Source organism: Suricata suricatta, chromosome 8 (assembly GCF_006229205.1).
Source record: "Suricata suricatta isolate VVHF042 chromosome 8, meerkat_22Aug2017_6uvM2_HiC, whole genome shotgun sequence".
Lineage (NCBI taxonomy): Eukaryota > Metazoa > Chordata > Mammalia > Carnivora > Herpestidae > Suricata > Suricata suricatta.
The window spans coordinates 79,847,196-79,869,184 of record NC_043707.1 but is presented as its reverse complement, the minus strand read 5'-3'; the positions used below and the strand labels follow the sequence as shown (position 1 = coordinate 79,869,184).

Below are 21,989 nucleotides of genomic sequence, written 5' to 3'. Positions count from 1 at the left end.
TCCATTTTGCATTATTTTCCAGGTCTAGATTTGTTTCATATGGTGCATCCTCTAAAGAATCACCATCTGCAATATGATATTTTCACCCATTTGAGAAGTGTATGTCCATTTGCAAGTGATTCAAGCCAAGATCGAGAATCCTGATGCCTGATTTGCAGAAAGTTGTTGCTGCCTAAAGATTTGCTGGGCATATCCCATTGATAGATCGTACAAATATACAGTGTTAATATAATGGGAAAACTCCAGAGTATTTCCATAGCCCCTGACTATTGAATAATATACAAAAATATATGACTTTGGGACAGCTGAAATTGTTTCCACACTTTGAGCTCTGCTTCCATTAGACTGGTTCACAATATTAGATTGAATCCCAAGGTGCTACTGATAATCATCAGCTGTTTTTCTTGCCCAGTCTCTTTGTTTAAATGCATTCTTTCATTATCCATGGGCTGTTGAAAAAAAATGGGGGAAAGAATGTTTTTAATTGAATAATCTGTATTCTGTCGGGTATTCCTCCTCCCTAGGAAAGTATGTGGAAACTTACTTGGCTATTTCTATTTATCCTGCCAGTGTAGTATATTGATGAGAGAAGTGAGATCCAATAGTGTTAAAACAAGACATGAAATATTGATTAATTCTTTTTTTTAATTTCCTTTTTACTCCTGAGTATAGTAGATTTCAGAAGCTGCTGCCAATATTGTGCTCTCCAATAAACCTCTGTTATTGGAGGGTCTTGATCCCCTTTGGGCTTTGATAAATGATAATTATGCTTTTAAAATGTTAGCCTGGAGTGCCCCAGGCCTTGTTTTCATCAGTTCAGAGAAGAAATGAGGAAGAAACAATAAAATTTAGGCTGCAAAGTTTGAGCTAAAGACCCCAGAGGAACTATTCCATGAAGAGGAAGCACCCAGAGACTGAAGCAACTTAGACTCCTCCTCCTTGCTCCTACCTGGCACATTTTTCCTTTTCCTTGTGCACATTTGTCACTGCAGGTCAAGACTTGCCCTTTGGGCCTAGGCCAAGTGAATTTGCTAATTCCTAGGGCTGTATTAGAAGGTAGGATACTGATTTAGTATTAGCCAAATATGAATGGCATCAGATAGATTTGTAAAGAGAAAGAAGTAAGATGTTTGGCTGGATGAGGAAAACAAGTGGCACAGTGAGCAGAGTGGGCAGAATGGGAACTGTAGATAGGGGGAACCTATATGTTTAGAATCAGGGACATCTTTGAGGCAAACTAGTCTAAGCCAAGAGTAGGTGCTGGGGAATCGAGAAATCTGTTGCCCTTTTAGGGCACAGGTGATCTTGGAACAGAGGGGAATCTGGTGAGATATGAAAAAGACCTTACTGCACAGAGCATCACCCCCCCCAACAAAGAATTATCTCATCTAAAATATCAACAGGGCTGAGATTGAGAAACCCTGACATAGAGAAAGTGCTATTATTTCATCCATCAAAGATAAGCTTCTTGAGTTCAGAACCCAAGTCACTGAGCTAATGGTGTGCAAGAATTAGCAGAGCATCATGTGAATACATAGTAGATTCAATTTAATCCAGTTTTCTTTTGAAGAGTATTCATTTTAGTTTCTTCAGTTCCTCCCCTGAAATTAGCCAAAAGGGAAATCTCACTCATTAGAAAGTTCCAGCTTGCCAGGTAATAGGAGAAAAATGCTTCACAATATGTTCCCAGAAATGAAAAAGACAAGGGAGCATGCTCAGAAGCAAAAGTACAAGTGAATGAAGCATGCTGACAGCCAAAGATATGGAGATTGGTAAAAATAAGGATAGCTTGACAGACAACGAATCCCTGTGGGCATGTGATGACCTTTAGACATGAAGAAACAGTAAGTAAACATCAAGGGGCAAGGTAGCTTATATTTTATTGGTAATAAACTAGATGAAAGATCATATTTTAAATGATATGCCTTCAAGCATGTGCTATATCAAGGTGTTGACAGCATCATTTTTCCAAGAGATGAGCAAGTAAATTTAAGTAGTTTCCAAGTAGTAAGTATCTTGATTACCAAGGAGCAGTGGGATGTAAAGCATGGCCAGTGGAAACAAATGATTGATAGCTTCCTCTTAACACTCCTGCCTTTACTTTCCTCTGCACAGCTCATTATTCTGCCACATTAATTTAAGCTTTCTTATTGTACTGAATTAGGGACCTAAATTCTCTTATCATCCCTATGGGAATCTTGATTGTTTATTTGTAGATGACGATAATTGTTTTTATCGATCCCCAATTGTAGAAGGTATAAAAAGTGCTATGGCTGATGGCCAGCTGGTATATAGTTAGTGCTGTGTGCATGAGTGACAAATTACAAGACAATATTTGGCCCCAGAGGAATTTTTTAAAGCATCTTATAGTTATTACTAGTTCTTTCTAGCTGAAAAGCATAAACAATTTCACATATGTCAACTCAAGTCTTTTTGTTGTTTTTATTGACCTCAAAAGGTCTACTTGGGTAAAATTTATATATCCTCATTGCTAGTACATCCACACAGCAGGAAAGTTTGGAATGGTGTAGCTTCAAAAATTCCCAGGGCCAGTGCCATCAGGCCCAGTGAGTTCCACTGGAGACCCAGATCACCAGGGCAATTATTCAGAAGAATTTTTGGATTAATCTAGCTGTTGCCATTATACCACTGCAAGTGTCTTTAGATGACATTAGCTCCAAGTATTTTGAGAAGAAACCAGTTTGCAACCGCCAGCATGGGTAGGAAACCTCACATGATTTCACATCCCAAATTTATCAGACGCACCAGAGAGAGAAAATGCAACTGTCTAATTAAAGTGCTGTTTTTAGGACAGGGCACTTAAGCAGCATGAGCCCCCTCAGCCTGAATCAAATGCAACACAGCTCATTTAAAGATTTTCAGGCTATTATGATCTGTTTATCCAGAAAGGAAATAAGTCAGGCTAGGCTTAAAGGTAATTAATTAAGTGTCAGAGACATGGTAAAATTTCCTTATTAGCTAGTGAGATGGAGAGATCTTTGACCAGGTGCCAAACTCTGATATTCTTGACCTTCTTTTCCCATGGTAAAGAGAAGATAGATATGTAGAGAACCCACTTTGACAATTGAACCCTATTTATCCTTTGTTCTCTTCTGCAAGTTTGTTGCTCAGCTCTCAAAGAGACTATCTGAGTTGGACAAGAATGAGCCAGAAGAGCTTGTTTGACAGAATAGAGGTCCATATGTCACACAAATGATCTTCCCCTTTTTATCCTGGAGTTATAATATTACCTTGGTCTTAATAGTTGGCAACTCCAAGGCCAAACGGACTCCAAGAAAACCATATAAGAAGAAAATTTGCCCTACTTTAGGTTTACATTTTTTCTCACTCAAATGAAGCTTTAGTCTCAATACTATGATTAGTTGTGTCCTTGGTCTTGGACATCCATTCCAGCACATTCCATGAGCAGTACTGTGAAAAAGGGAAATACCGACCTCCTCCTTCCAAAAGTTTAGGGGCTATAGCCACTACCATTGCAAGGTAAAAACTTTTTTTATATATGCCTTAGGCATTTATGGCAGACCCACCACATAAGTGAGCATTAAATATGAACTCACTGATTAAGGTTTATTTTAATTACACGTTCAACATGTATGGAGCATGTTACTAAAGCTATTAAGGGTGATGATCACAGAAGCAATTGCTTTTAAAATAGAAAGAAAACTTAGATATGACTTAATTCAACCATCTCATTTTAGAGACAAGAAAACTAAGATAAACCTGTTTTCCAAGGCTTGGTAGTGGCCAACCTGGAATGTGAAGCCACATACCCATTCTCTCAATTCCATACCCATCGTCTACAGACTCTGGAACACATGGACTTGTGTCTTGTTACACTGTATTGTGATTTTTTTTAATGGGCATGCCACCCCTACTAGACCATAAGTTCTTTAAGAAAATATTCATCACTAACTTCTAGCATGGGATCCCAATAAATGTCTGTTAAAAAAATCAATAAATGGGTGAATGAGTGAGACCTATTTTTCTCATCATGTACAAATAAATGCTGTAATATTTAGTGATCTCTGCCAGTGCATGGTCAGCCTAGTAATGAAGAAGGATAGAGAAGATAGAAAGGATGAAAAAAATCGAATGAGCAGACAAAAAGAGGTAAAAGAGGTATACAATTCAAGAAGGGATATGACTGGAAACAATTCAGTATGCAGACAAAATTTCTAGATCAATTTGGGAGCTTTTAATTTTTTTATGTTTTTATTTATTTTTGAGAGACAGAGAGAGACAGGGTGAGCAGGGGAGGGTCAGAGAGAGAGAGGGAGACACAGAATCCAAAACATGCTCCAGGCTCTGAGCTAACTGTCAGCACAGAGCCAGACATGGGGCTCGAACCCACGAACCGTGAGATCTGACCTGAGCTGAAGCTGGACGCTCAACTAACTGAACCACCCAGGTGCCCCGGGGAGCTTTTAATCAAGACTCTTGCCTCGTCTGACCTCTCCAAGTTTTCAAATAAGGACTTTTTAGCAGATGGTGCTTTAAGCAGTTCTCATTATTGCTGCTCCCCCTCAGGCCCCAGAACACAGGATGGACGGCAAGTAAAGTTGTATAATAAGCAAAGTTGCTCTTGAGTGTACTTTGCCTCTCTCTGGCACATCTTCCCACCCATTTGGCACCCATTCCTAACCCACGCTGCTGCTGCTATTCTTATCACAGAGGAAAGTGTGTGTAACTCAATGTGGTCCTGTTTCTGGAATATCTTCCATTTAGAATGCACACCAGGAAATACAAAGAAAGACAACTTACATAGTGGGTTTCAGACTTAGTGGCAAATGAACAGAGGAGATGGGATATATATGGACTGGGTTTTTCTCTCCTTACAAATCATCCAAGTCTCACTTTTAAGATAAAAGTGAGAAAACCCAGTTACCAACCCTCACGTGAGCTTGTGTTGTTCTCCTGAAATGCTTACATGTTGTAAGTAATTTGATACTAAGTATTGCCAGTTTGAAAAAAAAAGAATCAAAGGATTTGGGGTTCTAATATAGCACACTGATGGCTTGGTACTAGAGAACTGCATCAATAGGATAGGACATCAGTGGGCAGCAACTGCTGGCTGGTGGGCTCTACCAGAGAGTGGTTATCAATGGCTAAGTGCCAGGTTCTAGAAGAGCTGGCTATGCTCCAGTATGCCAGGAAGTCTAAATGGAAGGTATGAAATCTAGTCTTTTTTTAGAAATGTTGCTACGCAGTTGCCAGATAACTTGGCAAGACCCAATGCCCCTATGGGAAGACATTAAGGAGATAGGCAGTCTTCCCTTTTGGATGGATTGGGTCCCCTTGGCTAAAGCCTAACTTGGAGATCCAGCTTTTCATCCAATACTCCCTTGAGCACTGAAGTTTGGCAGGCTCTTCCAGTCAGCACTACATCTTAACTACATCAGCCACTCTCCTCCTTCAGTGACTATGATTCTCATCTTTTCCTTAAACATACCAAGCGCACGTCCATATTTGTGGTCTTGTCCTTTACACTTCCTCTTCCTGGAACACTTTCCTCTCATATGGTCTGTTGAGCAAATGGCATCTGTCTCCTATCACCAAAGGTAGAAGTCCAAGCATTTCTTCCCATTGCACCTTATTTGAATCGCCAAGAAAAGCACAACACAGTCAAACACTGGATGGAGCATTACTTTACTCAACTTCAGAAGAGACAAAACAAGATCAGCTCCAATAGTGAGCCTTGGTCCCCAAGGCCAAAGGGTCCTTCCTGACAGTTAATTCAGAGCCCTTGGCCTACATGCAACCTGTCTTGTGATGCAGAACAAAGGACCCTGTCCACTCTAGCAGGGGACAGATATAGTAGTGGGTTTGGTCAGGTGTCGTGTAACATGCATACTTAAGCAAAACAAAAGACTACATACTGAGTCTGAAACAGGGAAAGATACTCCCACACCAGGCAATAGCCTGGCACAGGCTGTGAGGGCTCCTTATCTCCTATTAAGGAAGTGTTCCAGGCTCAAGGCCCATTCTTAATGCAACCAAGGTGAGAGTCAGAAGATTGTGCACATGAGACTGTCTTTTCTGATGTGTTCCACCATACTTCTTCCTTCCCTGCCCAACCACCAACAACCATCCTCTCTCCCCACCCCCAGATCTTTGTTCCCATTATCAAAGAGGCCTTCTCTGGCCAACCTTTATAAACACAGCCACCTCAAAATCTATGAAGACAGAAGTGTTGGTTGATTTGATAGTTGTTGTATCACTAGCATCTACAACAGTGAAGGTACATAGTAGGTGTTCAATAAAAATGTGTTGAAAAGATTGGTAACATGGGTCTTACAAAGAAAATGTCTGTCTCATGATGCCTGGAAATCAGTGAAGGAAAATTTTGCATATGCTAGACCAAGTAATTCACCTACACTGCATCTAATTTACACTTAGAAACCCAACAAGTCTTAAAGAAGTGATATATCCAGGTAAGCAAGATAACACCATTATGATTCAGTTCCCATCAGGACTCCAAGCAACTTTGGAAAACCTGTCCTTCTATATACAGCACTAATTTGTGTCTTATGGAAAATCAAATAAATTATTTTTTTCCCGAAGGGAGCAGGATTATTTGACTTCAGATATTTGCCATATGGCTTCTCCTTCATACAGCATAGCTCCTAGGCTTAAGGTAGTAAGAGTGAGAGCATGCCTATAAATTATTCAGAGATAATTCAAAATAAGTATGTATCTTTGACAGATTGTCAAGTTTCTTAATGCTTCTTCCTGATAACAAGTGCTATGTTTTTGATAAAAGGTCGCTCGTTTTTCACCACACTTTATTGTTGTTCTGTGTATGTGTTTGGATTGGTTTGGTTTGTTATTGTCATTTGTTTTTGTTCCCCCCACAGAGTCCAGTCTGGCTCTTATCTCAGCACGGGGTGGTTTACCTTCATTCTGGCCATGGATGCCTGTTATGGCATTCACGTCTACGGGATGATAAATGACACCTACTGCAAGTAAGATCACAGGAAATTATTTTTATGCATCTCCAATTCTGATATCTTGTCAAAATATCACAATTCATTTTAATACCATAAATCGGAGAAACAGATAAAGCAACAATTATTTCCTGGTGCTCTTTGCTGACATGACATTTTATTGTCAGTGCATCAAGTTGTGACTTTTAGGGGTGATAAAAAGAAAAATATTTACTACAATCTAATGTCAAATGTCAGAAGGAACATTTTTCCCTTAATCAGTGGCATATCAGGAAATTGAGGCTTGGAAATACAGAACAAGTTTAGTGGTTATTTAATTTGCAAAGCAAGTTTGTCATTTCTGCTGCTCTAATAACTTGATGGATAGCTAGCTACTCAGTGGTTATATTTGATCATGAAGGACAAAATGTCCTAAAGCCTCAGAGAAGCTGACAGCTTAACAAGAATTCCTGGAAATTATATTTCACTAATAAGTGAGTAATCTGGCAGATACTTACTTAAAATGGACATGTTTATCCAGAGTGTAGCCCTGCTGGAGGGGTCGTTTCTAATTATTTAATAAAACAAACCCTCCATGCTTCATCAAGGTAATGAAATGTATTTCCTTACTAAGAACTGGCATAATGTAATTCAGAGAGTATTTTAATCATATTGGCAAAATGGTAACTAACCCACAATCTTCATGATCAAATATTTCTACCCTAACTATAAGTATAATGGAGCCCAGATGAACTGAATATTTTACCCTGAAAAATTACAAAGCTTCTTTAAGCTCTGCAAGAGCATCAGGCTATCCAAAGTTTGCCTCCATTATACACCATTTCCTCCTTCAAAGGGTAGGTATATGTTTGAATGCAATTGGTATGATATATAAATTTTATTTGATTTATTAAAGCACTAAGGGTCTGGTACATCTTCCTAAAAGCTTTTATACATAATAGCTTTTAACTGAGTTCACGGACAAGAATCATGCATGGGTTTGCAAGTAAATGCATTTACTGGGCACATAATGGATTCTTGCAAATCACTGCTTCTTTCTTCATCTTAATTCTTCTCTCTTTTTCTTTTTTTCTTCCCGTTGTTTTCTTTTTTAGGACAGAAGGATATAGAAAAGTCCCCTATCATTACTATGAACAAGGAAGAGATGAGTGTGATGAATATTTTCTTCATGAACATGCTCCATATGGGGGGCATAGGTTTATCACTGAAAAGAAAGTGTTTGCCAAATGGGCCAAGAAACACAGGATAATATTCACACACCCAAACTGGACAGTGTCTTGATGTTAGTTTTCCTGATCTTGCCACAACACTTGATATGATAATACCACAACTGTGATGATAATGATGTTAATGACGATGATGGTGATGACAAGGACACGATGATGATCAAGTCTGTACATTCTCAGATATGGATGGTGACCCTGCCAGTAATTTGAACTTGGGATTCCATGGAGGGTGGTTGTGCTCTTTACATTGATTCTGAAAGTTCAACATTACATACTGCACTTTATAATTTAACTGGAATTGAAATGAAGGCCAGTAACATGACAGCAGTGACCTAAGAAATGGGAAGAGTGTCCTTCACAATAGCTGCCCAGTATTCTTAAACAGTGAGTAACTTTCAAAAGCGGTGGGGTTTAGCCTTATGAGGCTAGGTTATTGATGCCATTGTCTCAACTTGAGCAGCTCCACAATTTTGAATGGTTGATTATCAAACACTGACCTAAGAAATTCTTTCTGGGTACAAGTATTGTACTAGAAGTGGTGAAGGAATCTTCTGACACACCATGGTCCTACAGTACCTCCTACAGCTGAAGCCTCAGGCCATTTTGTAATTAACAACGGAAATATCCTGGCCATCCTACCCATCAGGATTATTCAACAATTCAAACACTTAATTCAAAATGGGCCAACTAGTAGATCTTGATGGATTTCTGCTCCCACCACTCCATTCTCACTACCCCAAACAATATAACTAAACACAGTACTAGAGTGATCTCTATTACTGTTTATTTTTGGTTGAGTCCTAAATATTTCAGAAAGATATTTAACATGTAAGATACCAACACTGTAATAACATATACTGTGAAAACATTCTTAAAACATAACCAAAAGGGTTTACTAACTCTGTTTCAACATCCAACAACACAAAAATATATGCTTTTTAAAATCATGAAACCAAGAACGCCAAGCATATTTTTACATCAATTTATATCCTACCATACTTCATAATATATATTTGTATATTCAAATTTCTATTTTATAGGCTCAAGATACATCTCTCCATACATTACATTATCGTTGCCAAGTGCCAACCGTTAGACATGGAGAGGAAATGACTCTTTGGATTAAATCTGACCAGAGCTTTTGCCTTCTTGGGGTTTATTTTTCCCACAGTGTATCAGTTGTTATACCCTAATAACAACAATAATAATGTCCTTAATGTCCAAAGTGCTTTGTCATTTAGAGTCCTTATACATATGCTATCCTATGTGATGCCCGTGACTACCCATTGGGCTATCGCCTACACATTCTGACACCTCCTTAGCAGGTAAGCTGTAATTTGTTAATTGCTTTGGTATACTCCAGATATTCCCTTTGCTAATATTTGTATAGAATAGGATTTATGTAGACTAGTAACCAATTGATTTCAGTGCCAAATATAATATATCTGGATTATGCAAAAAATATCACAAGGATGGTCTTGGCCATACACTAGGACTCCTGTGAATGTAAGTACTTTTGATTTTTTTTTAAAATGATTCTTTTTAGGTAGAGAAAAATGAGGAAGCAGGACAACAGGAGGGAATGAACACAGAGAATATAGTCTACTGTCCCCATCTTGAGATGACATTTTTCTCCATATACTCACCGCTTATTAAATATTAGAGGATTGATTTGCTGAGAGAGGAGCCAAGAGACCAAAAATATCCTTGCAAATGATTCAAAAGATGCAGCCAACCATAACTTACAGAATGATTTGGAGGATGAGTGATGATACATTGCACCTTTGGAGGTCTTTTTAGGTCTTTACCAGTGCTAGGTCCCATGACTAGTTCTCATTAAACGGGCCATTTTGGGCAATAGCTGCTTTGCTGCTCTCTGCTACCATTTTGATAGCACCAAAACTCACATCCATGAAAATGACCAAATGCCACTTCAATAGGTGGAACTGTTACTGTTGTTATTCCTCTGTTCTTTCTTCATGTGGCTTTTAGTTCTATGTATGTCAGGATTTTGTGAGCTAATGATGGATAGAATTGCCCACGCAAAGAAAAATAAACAGATACAACTGTTAAAATTGTAATACAGACTGTTTTCCCCCCTGTTGTGATACAGAAGTTCCACTTTGAAATAAAAAGGAACATGTGTTCCTCAGAATGCTTCAGGGAGTGATGCAATTTATTTAGTTTTCTGGTAAATGGAGGGTTAAATCTATTTGTTTCAATCCTTGCCAATAAGAAACTCTGAACACTTCCTTGCCCTCCTGCCTTTCTACGAAGAAGACTTTGCTGTGACCGCAGCCACTCTGCGACAGGAGCTGTATGTAGCAGGCAGTGTTTACTCTGGAGGGGTAAGGGTGGCCTCTCCTCTCCCCTACCTCCTCCCTTCCCCTTTTTTTCCCCCCTTAACTAAACCTCAACCCCATTTTATATTGTTGTTGTCTCTCATCTCTTTTTTTCTAAAAGTGGAAAACAAAAACCATTATTCTCAATTTGGAGACCTAATTGGATGAATTCCAGTGTAATCAGCATTTTGATAGAATCACATAGCTTATTTTTCTTTGCAGTCTTAATGTCCTCTGCTTCCATGTCCTGTTCTTTTTATCCTCAGCTTCCTAATTCTAGTGGAAATACAGAGTCTAATTTCTTCCATATTGAGAAATTTTTCATCCAAGACTTATTGATAGAGAAGAGAAAGGCAGAGGAGCAATTTGAACTTGTCACACAAATTTCTGGCCAATTCCACTGGTTTCAGTCAACTGAAAGGTTTCATCTAGCAGCTAAACATTGAAAAATTCAACTGAACTCACGCACCACTGATGTATATGTGTTCTAGGAGTTAATTAACATCTGTAAAAAACAAACAGGTTTCAATTCCATCCAAGGTTCTAAACAATGGACTATTGAAAATGGCCACAGTTTGCTGAAATCAGCATAAAAGCATGCAAGCTAGAAATAATAGAGTAAATATTATTTTTAATTCTGCAGAATTTAGAAGAAAGCAAAGGAATTTTAAAAAGTGGATTACAATGAATGTTTGAATCCTTTCTAAGTTAGCCTAGTGATAAGTAGTAATGATTTATATTGTTCTGATGGTAATGTGAATTAGAAACCTTGTAGACTATGTTTCACCTTGCTATCAAACTTATCAAAGAAACACCAATTTGGAAGGATGTTTGTATATGTGTACAGAGTCAATTTGTGTGTGTGTTTGTGTGTGTGTGCATACATGTAATTCTATATTTTTCAGTGATGTGTATGAATCACAGAAAACCTATTTTAGACTTCAGTGAAATGTATTGGTTTACATTTTGAATCCTGATGAAAAAATAAAGCAAAAATCCAAATTAAACATGCCAATTATAAAGAGTATATAAAATAATATTCAATGGCTGGCCCATTGAAGGAAGGTAGAGAAACTGCTAAATCTAGAACTGAGAACACAGTTAGATGCCACGGTTGTCAAAGATCAGACCTGTAAGTATAGCCATCTGCATTGTAGGCTCTGACAATCACAGCTCTGCCAAAGTCACATGGAAAAACACTACATCAAGCTGCATTCACATTGAAGTGAATGAACATTGACCTCCTTATTCAAATCAGCCTGTCTTTTGTGTAAGCAGAACTCAGATTTGCATGATTTTTATTATATGGTTAGAGAACTTGACCATTGTGCGAAGAGAAAAATATATAAGGAGATTGCTCTTTGAAGATTTGGAAAGAATCGGCCGTTGTGGGAGCAAGAGTCTGAATTGGGGACTCTGCTGACCTTTCCAGAAGGATAAAGCCATCAGAAAAGAATCACTGGTTACTTCCTTAGAAGAAAGACAACACTAAGTACTTTACCTGGTGGTGTTAATTGGATGCTAATCATAAGCTCAGCTTTAATTTTAATAAGCAAGATGATATAATCGGATGGTTTATTATTTTTTTAACAACATACCCATCTAGTGTTTAATGTGGCATGTCAAATGCAATGAGCAAACCATGTCGTCCAGTGTCAGGTGTTTGCATGCCTTAGCACAAGTGATTTATAGTCCTAGAGACATGAAGGGGGGAAAGATGCTTTCTCTGAACTGCATTTTTAAAAGTCAAGAACTCATCATTTTAATAGTATTCATAGAGCCAGTGACTGAAGAAGCCAGTGCTAGCCTTTGTACGTATTCTAGACTTTCAGAGCTGCAAGGGGCAATAGAGACTAGCCAATCCAATCCCTCCATCTTGAAAAAATAGACCTATAGAAGTGAAGTGACTTGTCCATGGCTCTAAAATAGACTAATGGCAGTACTGAGAGTCAAATTCTTACCTCCTGTCTCCTCTAGTACTTTTTCCATTACCTTTTTTGTTTGTTTGTTTTAAAGACTTACTGAAAAAGTCTATGCCTGGAATCCAAGGGCTCCAATTAGTGTTGCTTCTACTCATGATCAGAGGAATCCTTACACTGAAGTGCAGAAATATTCACATAATTGAAGGAACATATCCCGGTAATTGCCCATATTCTCTGTTCTCTATGTTTATTGCTAAGACTACACCACGTTCTGTTATCATCAATTCTAAGACTAATTTAGAGAATGTAAAAGTGTGTTTCTTACTTCTTTGTTATTGAGGATGACCAAGCCACTGATATTCTTCTAAGAGCTGTTGATTATGGAAGTTGATTGGTGTAATTGGCACATCCTATTGATGTATTATCCCCAGCGCCCATGTTCTAATCCTCAACCCAGTTGGCCTGCCTGTATTAGTGAAATAATCCAACTGCACGGGCTGGTGAAATGCTACTCTTTGTTTTCTCACCCATCTCTGTACCACACAAGATCTTCGAGTCAGACACCCTCTGGGACCATAAATCAAAGCCCCAAATGCACCACATGACTTACTCATGCAAAACTGGAAGAGTTTTTTCTTTATAGTCCACACATATGATATTGTTAGAAGAGAAAAAATTTGAAACTATAGTCACTAGGCCCTGAAAATGGTTTCTTTGATTCAGAGATAACATATTGTTTTCTTACTTGTTTCTGTGGAACCTTAGAGAAACCACCAGAGTAAAATTCCATGTAAATTGCTAACGCATCAAATCAGAGCTGTCCTTGGGCATTGTAACTTTGCAGAAAATCTCATTTAGTTGTTTTTTTAAGTCCTCTATTTTTTTCTCTTTTCAGAATAGGCACAATTTGTTTATGGAGTAGAAAAGCTCTTCTTTCTCCACAGATAGGTTTCTTTTTGTTCGTGCCTTGGAGACTTCAGAAAAATAGGAGCTCACTTTCATAAAAGTGAAGAACATCTTAATGAATAAATAGCCAACTTCATATATTCACATATTTGTCTATATAGTGAACATGCTTCTACTCATGATCAGAGGAATCTTTACACTGAAGTGCAGAAATATTCACATAATTGAAGGAACATATCCTGGTAATTGTCCATATTCTCTGTTCTCTATATTTATTGCTAAGACCATGCCACGTTCTGTTATCATCAATTCTAGGACTGATTTAGTATCTTCTGAGAAACTCTAAAGGGACACAAACCAGGGCATTTCATGGTTCGTTGTTACCAAACCTTCAAAGTACTAATTTCCTTCTGTTTGACTTTGTTGTCATTGCTACTGAGTAAATACCCATTTCTATTACATAGAGTATATTTTATGCTTCACTCATTTTTCTGAGTTCACACAAGCTTTGCTGTAGTCTCTCATTCACTTTAAAAACCTGTAATCTTCATCTATTTATAGAAGAGACTGTAAATACACAGTTGTGCACTTGGTGAGGTTTTTTTTTTTTTCTAGCATCATATTGCTTTATTTATAGGCACCATACCTTAGAATAAAGCTTACTAAATAGCAAAGGGCTACTAGTATATTTCAGTTTGGTTTGCCTTTGCAAGATAAGTAAGGACATGTAAACAAAGCCAGAGAGTATTTGTCATTGATAGAAAAAAAAAAAGCTAGGCAGGAGTTGGAGAGAGAAGATATTCAAAATCCTCAATACTCGAGGCAGAAGGGCTAGGTCTAGGCTACTGCTGCAGACAATGACAAGAGAAAATGTTGGTCTGCTTCCAGAATGAGTTTTGTCCACATTAACTATCTACTGCTGAGGTATATTTCTTTTCTTTCTGTATCAGACCTGTTAGCAAGTTGGGTTAGTACTTAAGCCACTTAAAATACAAAAGTCTTCATTCTTACCTCTCTCCCTCCTTCGTTACATCACTTCTTGTGTTCCTCCACTCCTCCCTGATTTTCTTTTTAGAAAATTTGACAGTCTTGAAGTTGAACATTATATGTGAATAGTTTCTCATTCTACAAACTCACAGTTCTTTACCAAGTTCTGTAGGTGACCCCTATTTGGATATGATCTTAAAATGAGTCTTCTTTGGGAATAAAGTAATAGTAACTTATACACCATGTTAATTATAAGGTTGTATACCTCACTCAATATCCTCAAGTACTTTGTGAGGTACATAATGTTACTATCACATATGAGGACACGGGAGCACAAAGAGGCTAAGTAGCTTGTCCAAAGTTGCACAGCTAGTGATGAAATAAGTTTTGAGCTCAGGAAATTTGACCCAAGGTCCATACTTCTTGGGGCAGGCTAATAGATATAACCAACAGCCCCAAAATTTCAGTGGCTAACAGAAAAAGGTTTGTTAAGTGCTTCTCTCCAAACAGCTTGTCTCCAAGGATGACTCAATGACACAGGCTTCTCCCATCATGTAGCTTTGCCCTCCTCTGCATCCTTGGAAACCTCTTTATTTGGCCTGCTAATGGGGAAAGTGTACAGAGGATTCTTTGTTGGAGGTTTTATGGACAAGTCCACAGGTGGTATGCAATACTCCCTCCACATTCCAATGGATAGTTGCAGGCACGTGGCCTGGTAGAGGCGGACAGTGTTTTCTGCTGTGCCTGGGAGGAAAAGGAACAGAGTTTGATGAAAATGTGAGAGTCTCTGTCACAATATTCTTAGTCATGATGACATAGAGCCTAAAAAAATTACTCAGTTTTGTGCAACCCTATGGATGAATTATGTTGATAATCCTTATTAAGTACACCTTTCAAAATAATTTTCTCTTTACATGGATGTCAATACCCACACCTCAAACAAAATAAAACAGGGAACAAAATATTGGTCTAGGTCCTGTAATGCCAAAAGGAGAGGAAATGATTTCCCTTGCCCAAAGAAATAAAGATAGAAATTAGTATGCTAGAAATCCCTTCAAGTGACTTAACTCTACCAACAGTCAAAGTCACATGACTTTTAATGTCTTAATGATCTTTGATTAACATAAGATAGATCAACCAGTACTGTGTGTCTGCCTCTTTCTATCCCTTGTAAGATGTGGCAAAAATTAACTTCCCTTTTCAACTTCCCTTTGGTCTTCAGGTCTACACAATGTTGTGATGATTTTTTTTAAGTAAAAAGTGAAACTGGCAGTTCTCATATCTGAAAATAACAAATTTCTCTCTTGCACACCCCTCCTTTTCTCTATGCACATTGACATATGAGCTTGTTCAGGGGAAGGGACCCAACATGCCATATTTTTTATTGTCCCTCACTAAAATGGCATCAGATATATTCCCATGAAGAAAGGCCCTTCATACTTTTTTCTTTTTAGCTTCCCAACATTTTTCTTCCCTTCTCAGTACTTTCTATTTTTGCACATTATATTCTTTAAGCCATCTATAATTTCTTTTCCCTTAACGCAAACAGAATTTCACATCCTAAAGTTCTTTCTCACCTAATAGGAAACTACTTGCTGTCTTGGGAAAAATGCTTTGCATGTTAGCATATAAATTTTCTTAGTTTGTCCACTGAGAGAGATTAGTTGAGACTTTAAAAACAAAATAATTCGAGAGGAGAAGCTGCCAGTGTTTACCGTCTTCCAGATCAATGTGAAATTCCTTATAAGGACAAAAAACAATAGCACCTTGTTGATAAATGACATAGGTTTGAACTTCTGTTTCAGGGTTGTAACTGGTGATAATGGTTGTAACTGGTGATAATATCTTCAGGTACTTTACGGGATTAAATTGAGGTTCTTACTACCTCTGAACGCATAGCTAAAATTGTCAAGTGACACAAATACCCAGTGTGTGTGTGGCAGCAGCATCTTACACCATGCATTGTTAAGAGTTCTTGCATCTATCATTGGTGAAAGTTTCCAAACATACTATTTCTATGCTTATGAAGTCACTTAAAAACTATTTTATCTTCCAAAATAATTTTCCTCCACATGCCTAAATTTCCTCAGATATGTAACAGATACAATGCAATTCACTTAGAATGGTTTTCCGTCTTGAGTGGCAGTCTTACCTAAGATTAAAATGGCTTGTCCAAGACATCATTTGGTGATGCTGATTATAATGGGTTTCATCTCTAGTAAAAAAAGAAAAAGGACAAATTCTAGAATATTTGATAAATAGAAGGGCATTAATGTTAGATGAGGACATTAATGTCATGCAAATGGATCTGTGGCTCATGCAGAGCTGTGAGTATCTCTTCAATATGGAACAATATAGAACAATATAAAAAGAAACAAAAGCATTCAGCAACACAAACATATGGGTTCAATAAAACCAAATGAAATCTGACAGGAACAAATGTAAAGCAGGGCACTTAGACAAGAGCATGGCTTTACAGCAGTACTCATGAAAAATATTTGGAGATTTTAGAGCACTCTAATATGATACATAGCAATTTGAAAGGTCACTGCAACCTAAGATGCATAGAAAAGTCTAAGAAGAGATAGCAAGGCTGAGAACTGATCAGACCACGTCTGGAAGTATTTTTAAAACTTGTTTTTCTCCTTACTAGGAAATTGCAAGCATGTTTCCAATGTCACTAAATTATCTTAAAACACGTTTAATAGCTATATTTTGCCAAAATTTATTTAACCATTTCCCTGTTATTTTTTTTCTATCAGAACAGGTTTGTTCATGAGTTTTTGAACACTTCTCTGACATTTTTTCTTTTACTGAACCAATGTACTGAGGTGCCTGTTTCCCTACACCCTTGGCAGAATTTTATGTTATTTTTTCCATCTTTGCCAATTTCACATATGCCAAAAATGGTATCTTACATAATTGGCATCTAGTTGATTACTATGGAAATTAAACATTTTTGCATGCTTTTTGGAAATTGATATTTCTTCTTTCATAAATTAGGTCTTCCAATGTATTTTATGGCAGTGTGAGTCACAATACCTTAAAGATACAGACAAATGAGAATTTGTTCAAAAGAAAGGGAACAAGTTAAAAGCAACCAGGATCATGAGAAAACTGGAAGCCATGTTGCACCAGAGTCTGGAAACATTTACCTACCTTGATAGAAGGTTCTAGGAAGAACTAAATTCAAACATTTGAAAGGCATTACTGCAAGTATAAAATTTGTTTTAAATTGAGTCAAACTTCAGATTTAACTCAGAATGACATTCAGAAAAATCCAAAATTAGGGTGTAGATTTGTAGAAAGTATTCACAGAAAGACCAGACCACCTACTTGTTCAGTATTTCATGTAATGACATAGAAAGTTGGACTCCTTTGCTCCCAGGGTCTCCTCCAAAGCACATGTTCTGTCCAATGGAATGCAACTGCCTGTGGGAAAGCAAGATTTAACATGAATGCTCTTTAAAAAAAAAAGCCTAAAATGGTTGTGCTTTGGGGGCTCCTTGCCTTAGCAGCAGCATAGTCCAATACCATCTCTTAAGACAAGCTATTTCAAATAATGGCAAATGTCACCAAATTCATGGTTCTAAATGTTGGGAGTACATTCCATTGCTGCTAGTGCCCATATGTAAAAGCCACAACCCCCAACCTCACCTCTACCACTGTTTATTGCTGGCTTCATTCTTGAAATAGTTCACAAGCACCTGTAACTTCCTTTGCCTCCCCGTGGGGGAAATTTGCTCACATTTCACACATTCATATTTTTATATACTTGCTATTGTGCTATGTCTTTGAAATGTAATGACTCAAGAAAATTGCTTTTGATATCATGGCATTCTTCATGTTGGTAATTTATTATAATAGATGTCATTGTAGATTTAAGAGTCATTTATATTGTCCACCTTTTCCTATTTCTGCTAGATTAAATAAATTCTTCATATCGAGTTTTGCTGCATTTTTCAGGTTTCTAGTCTGTATCACTCACTTTCAGTATATTTATAATCCTTTTATCTGGTCTTTGTAGTTTCAAAAATGGTGCCTTGGATAGTTTATGTTTTGAGCAATCAATGCCCTTTTCAAATTGCCCTCTTAAGGTTTTTGTAAAATAATATTCTCTATAATACAACTTTAAATTACCTGTCTTTTTCTTTACTAGACTTAATCTAAGAAGACTAATTGAACATTAAACATTTTAATCATGCCACACTGTCAAAACTGTCTTCTCATTACTGAGAATTGGATAGGCCATGAGCTTAATTGTGTTCCTGGCAATGTAAGTAGACTAGAAGCTTGATAATATGATTAGTATATAACTATAGAATTAGTGCTGGCATTCATTAATACTACACAAATTTACATGGAAAATAACCAAATTCATGGTGCTTCATTAGTGCTTTGGTGAATACAGAGATGAGTAGGCTTATCTTTATGAAGTTTACAAAAAAAAAAAGAAATCAAAATTCCAAATAACCAAGATAACCCAAAACAAGTTAATGGCCACAAAAATTATGCAAATGAGAATGTTGCATATGACACAGAAGTAAAAGAAGTATAAGGAAATGATTCAAATATAAAAATTGTCATTACATTATATGTGCAAGTAATGTTCAAATATACCTACAAGGTGATTGGTGCTCTCAGGATGACCCAGCACACAGTGAATCTCAGAATGTGCATCTGGGACTTATATTAGCAATGCGGGATAGAAACAGTTAATACAGGAGACAGCCACCAAGACAGATGTGCTTTCATCTAACACAACATGAGGCTTCCTGACAGTAGTATCTTGTAGCAATGTTTATTTGAAAATTTAGGAGTTATTTTGGAAAACTGAAATGAAAACATCCTATGAAAAAATGATAAAAAAGTCTTCTCCTATTTGCTCTGAAATCTGCTAGGGGACCCCAAGGTTCAGTCAAGGTACTATTTTTAAATGTATTCATCGAACAAACAATACCTTTCAAAGACATTTCAAAGTAAGCTGTGAATTCAAATAGCATAGGACAGTGGAACCAATGTAGGTGTAAATGTGGATTCGTTTTATCCCTTTGATCCATATAGATCAATTAGCCTTGTATTATTATTCTTGATATGCATTCACTCTCAGCTTTAGTAGTTACCATGAATGTGAATCGCCCTGATTAGGTTTTTTTCTTATCATGGTTTCACCTATACTTATCTACTGAGCTTAAATGAAAGTTTTCTAATGTAATAGCTATATGCATCTAACTGGAGACTTAAGCAGGGCTAACAAACAGACTGGGAAAGTGAAAATCATAATATGCACCTGTCCTTACTTTTACTTGCTATCTACAACTTCCAAAGAAAATGTCCAAAGACATTGAAATGCAGTTTTATATTAGAAGCTCAGGAGAAGGATCTAGTCTAGAGATAAAAATTTTGGAGTTATCTGTGTAATAGAGAATAGGATGTGATAAGTGGTATGATAAGAAAATGTACAGAATATCATAAAGGCCTAAAGACCATCTCTATTAATTATCTATTGCTGTATTACAAATTATCACAAACTTAGTTACTTCAGACGAGATCGAGCGTGTTCAGGGTAGTATGGCTGTAGACCAAACTTAGTTACTTCAAACAACACACATTTATTTTATCACAATTTCTGTGACTCGAGAATACAGTCTTGGCTTATCTGGTACCTCTTCTTTAGAGTTTCTCACAAAGCTGCAATCGAGCTGTTGACTAGGACTGATACCTCTTCTGAACGTTCAGCTGGGGAAGGATCCACTTCCAAGCTCATGTGGCTGTTGGCTAGATTCAGTTCCTTGATGGCTGTAAGCTGGAGGCTATTCTTAGTCCCTTGCCATGTGGGCCTCTCCATATGGCAGCTCACCAACAGGGCAGCTTGCTTTATCAAAGCCACCAAAACAGAGTCTGCTAGCAAGATAAAAGTTATAATCTCTTCTAATTTAATCATGGACATGACATCACCTCAGTGTTGAGGTGTTCTATTGGTTAGAAGCAAGTTCCTAAAAGGAAGGGAATTACACAAAGCCATGAACACCAACAGTCGGGATCATTACAGAGTACCCTCTCCATCTCTATATAGAAGAGGTTAAAAAAATAAAAAAGTAAATAAAAAATAAAGCTTCTACATGAAAATGACACATGAATATGAGGGAAGATATGTGAATTCTACATAGTAAAAAAGAAAGGACACATTGGTGATGCCTAAATTTCTCATCTTGGTGTTGATTAGCAAAAAATTTCTATATTTTCCTATGTCAAGATTGTTCATGGATCAAATTGACCAGAATACAAAAAATCTAGTACACAACTTGAAAGAATGAATATAGCAAAAAGTAATCCCATGGAATTGCCTTTACAAAAAAAAATTAAAAATCAAAAAAAGAAGGGGAAGGCTTTTAAGAAGTTATTGTGTTAACACATGGGCAAACGAATGGAGAAAAGAATATTACATATTCAGAATGGAGTTCTGGTAGTAAAAAGAAGCGTAGCAGGGTGCATAGGTATAAATGAAGGAGTATTAATTCAGTCATTATCAAGAGTTAGTTCAGGAGTAAAATCCGTTTCTAAGTATACATTGTTTGTTATTTGGCTTCCCAAACTGGAACAAACTCACTGGGAACTGAGAATCCCAGACAGGTTCTGAGATGCTGGAAGGAGGACAGATACATGTGAAGAGCAGTCAAGTTTTTAAAATTGATGTGATGTTAGGAATACTGTTTCCAGAAATGCATGAGCCAGAGACTAGAAAAAAGAAAAAGATAAAAAAAGCTGAAATCACAGTTTAAATTAGGGTGAAGCATGCATCAGAAACATTAAGCATATAGAGGAGAAATTGCAAGATCTCACAAAAAGACAAAAATATCTTTTGTATTTGATATTCTGAATGAGCAATATTTGTTGGGCATTCATTTATAATTTATTCATTTAACAAATATTTACTAAGTGACAGTTGAAAGTTTAAGTAAAAACAGTTTGGAACTTTTTTTTAAGTGGGAAACTATAATATTTCAAATTAACACTCAGGCCTGGTGCTAGGTTATCTATGTCACAGCTGGAAGTGGCAAAGGAATGGAGAAAAAATAAAGAGCTTTCAGATCTATACCACCTATGGCTAAAATGAAGATGATATTTCCTCTCTGTCTCTAATGACAGAAAATATTCTTGACTTTGGGATACGAAGTGACAATTCAGAACCCTTGACAGAAAGAAGAAAGTTAAATTTAGAATATATTCTAAGTAATAATTTCAGAAACTTTTTTGATTGTGTTCTTTCTCAATGGAAAATTGGTGGATGATATAACTATGGAGTTGAATAAAAAATAAGATTCCCAACTAAAAAACAAGTAAATAATCTCAGGTCTAATCTTGGTTCTCTTATTATACTCTATATTAATGCTTAATACCTGTTATTTTTCTTTTCCCAATACACGTTCTTTTCTTTTTCCGCATCTAGAAACCAAACCATGATCATAAGGGTGAACCTATAATCCATATGGGTCAAATTTTGGACCATATCATCTTGTTCATGGTAATTGGTTTGGAATGAGTATCTACCCAAGCAAGGTCAATCAGATCTCATTCCTGTGATTGAAGTATAGATTCTGGAAGAAAGGAATTGACTCTGGAAGAAAGGAATATCACTAT

General features: G+C 37.0%; 1 protein-coding gene across 1 annotated transcript in view; it reads left to right on the top strand.

The window, feature by feature from the left end:
- Nucleotides 1–10,353, top strand: part of ST6GALNAC3 (ST6 N-acetylgalactosaminide alpha-2,6-sialyltransferase 3) — a 516,687-nt gene extending 506,334 nt beyond the window's left edge. The window contains exons 4-5 of the mRNA XM_029948936.1: nt 6,876–6,983; nt 8,060–10,353. Coding sequence (XP_029804796.1) covers nt 6,876–6,983; nt 8,060–8,246 — 295 coding nt within the window. The 3' untranslated portion in view covers nt 8,247–10,353. The remainder of the gene's footprint in view (nt 1–6,875; nt 6,984–8,059) is intronic.
- The last annotated feature ends 11,636 nt before the right edge of the window (nt 10,354–21,989 follow it).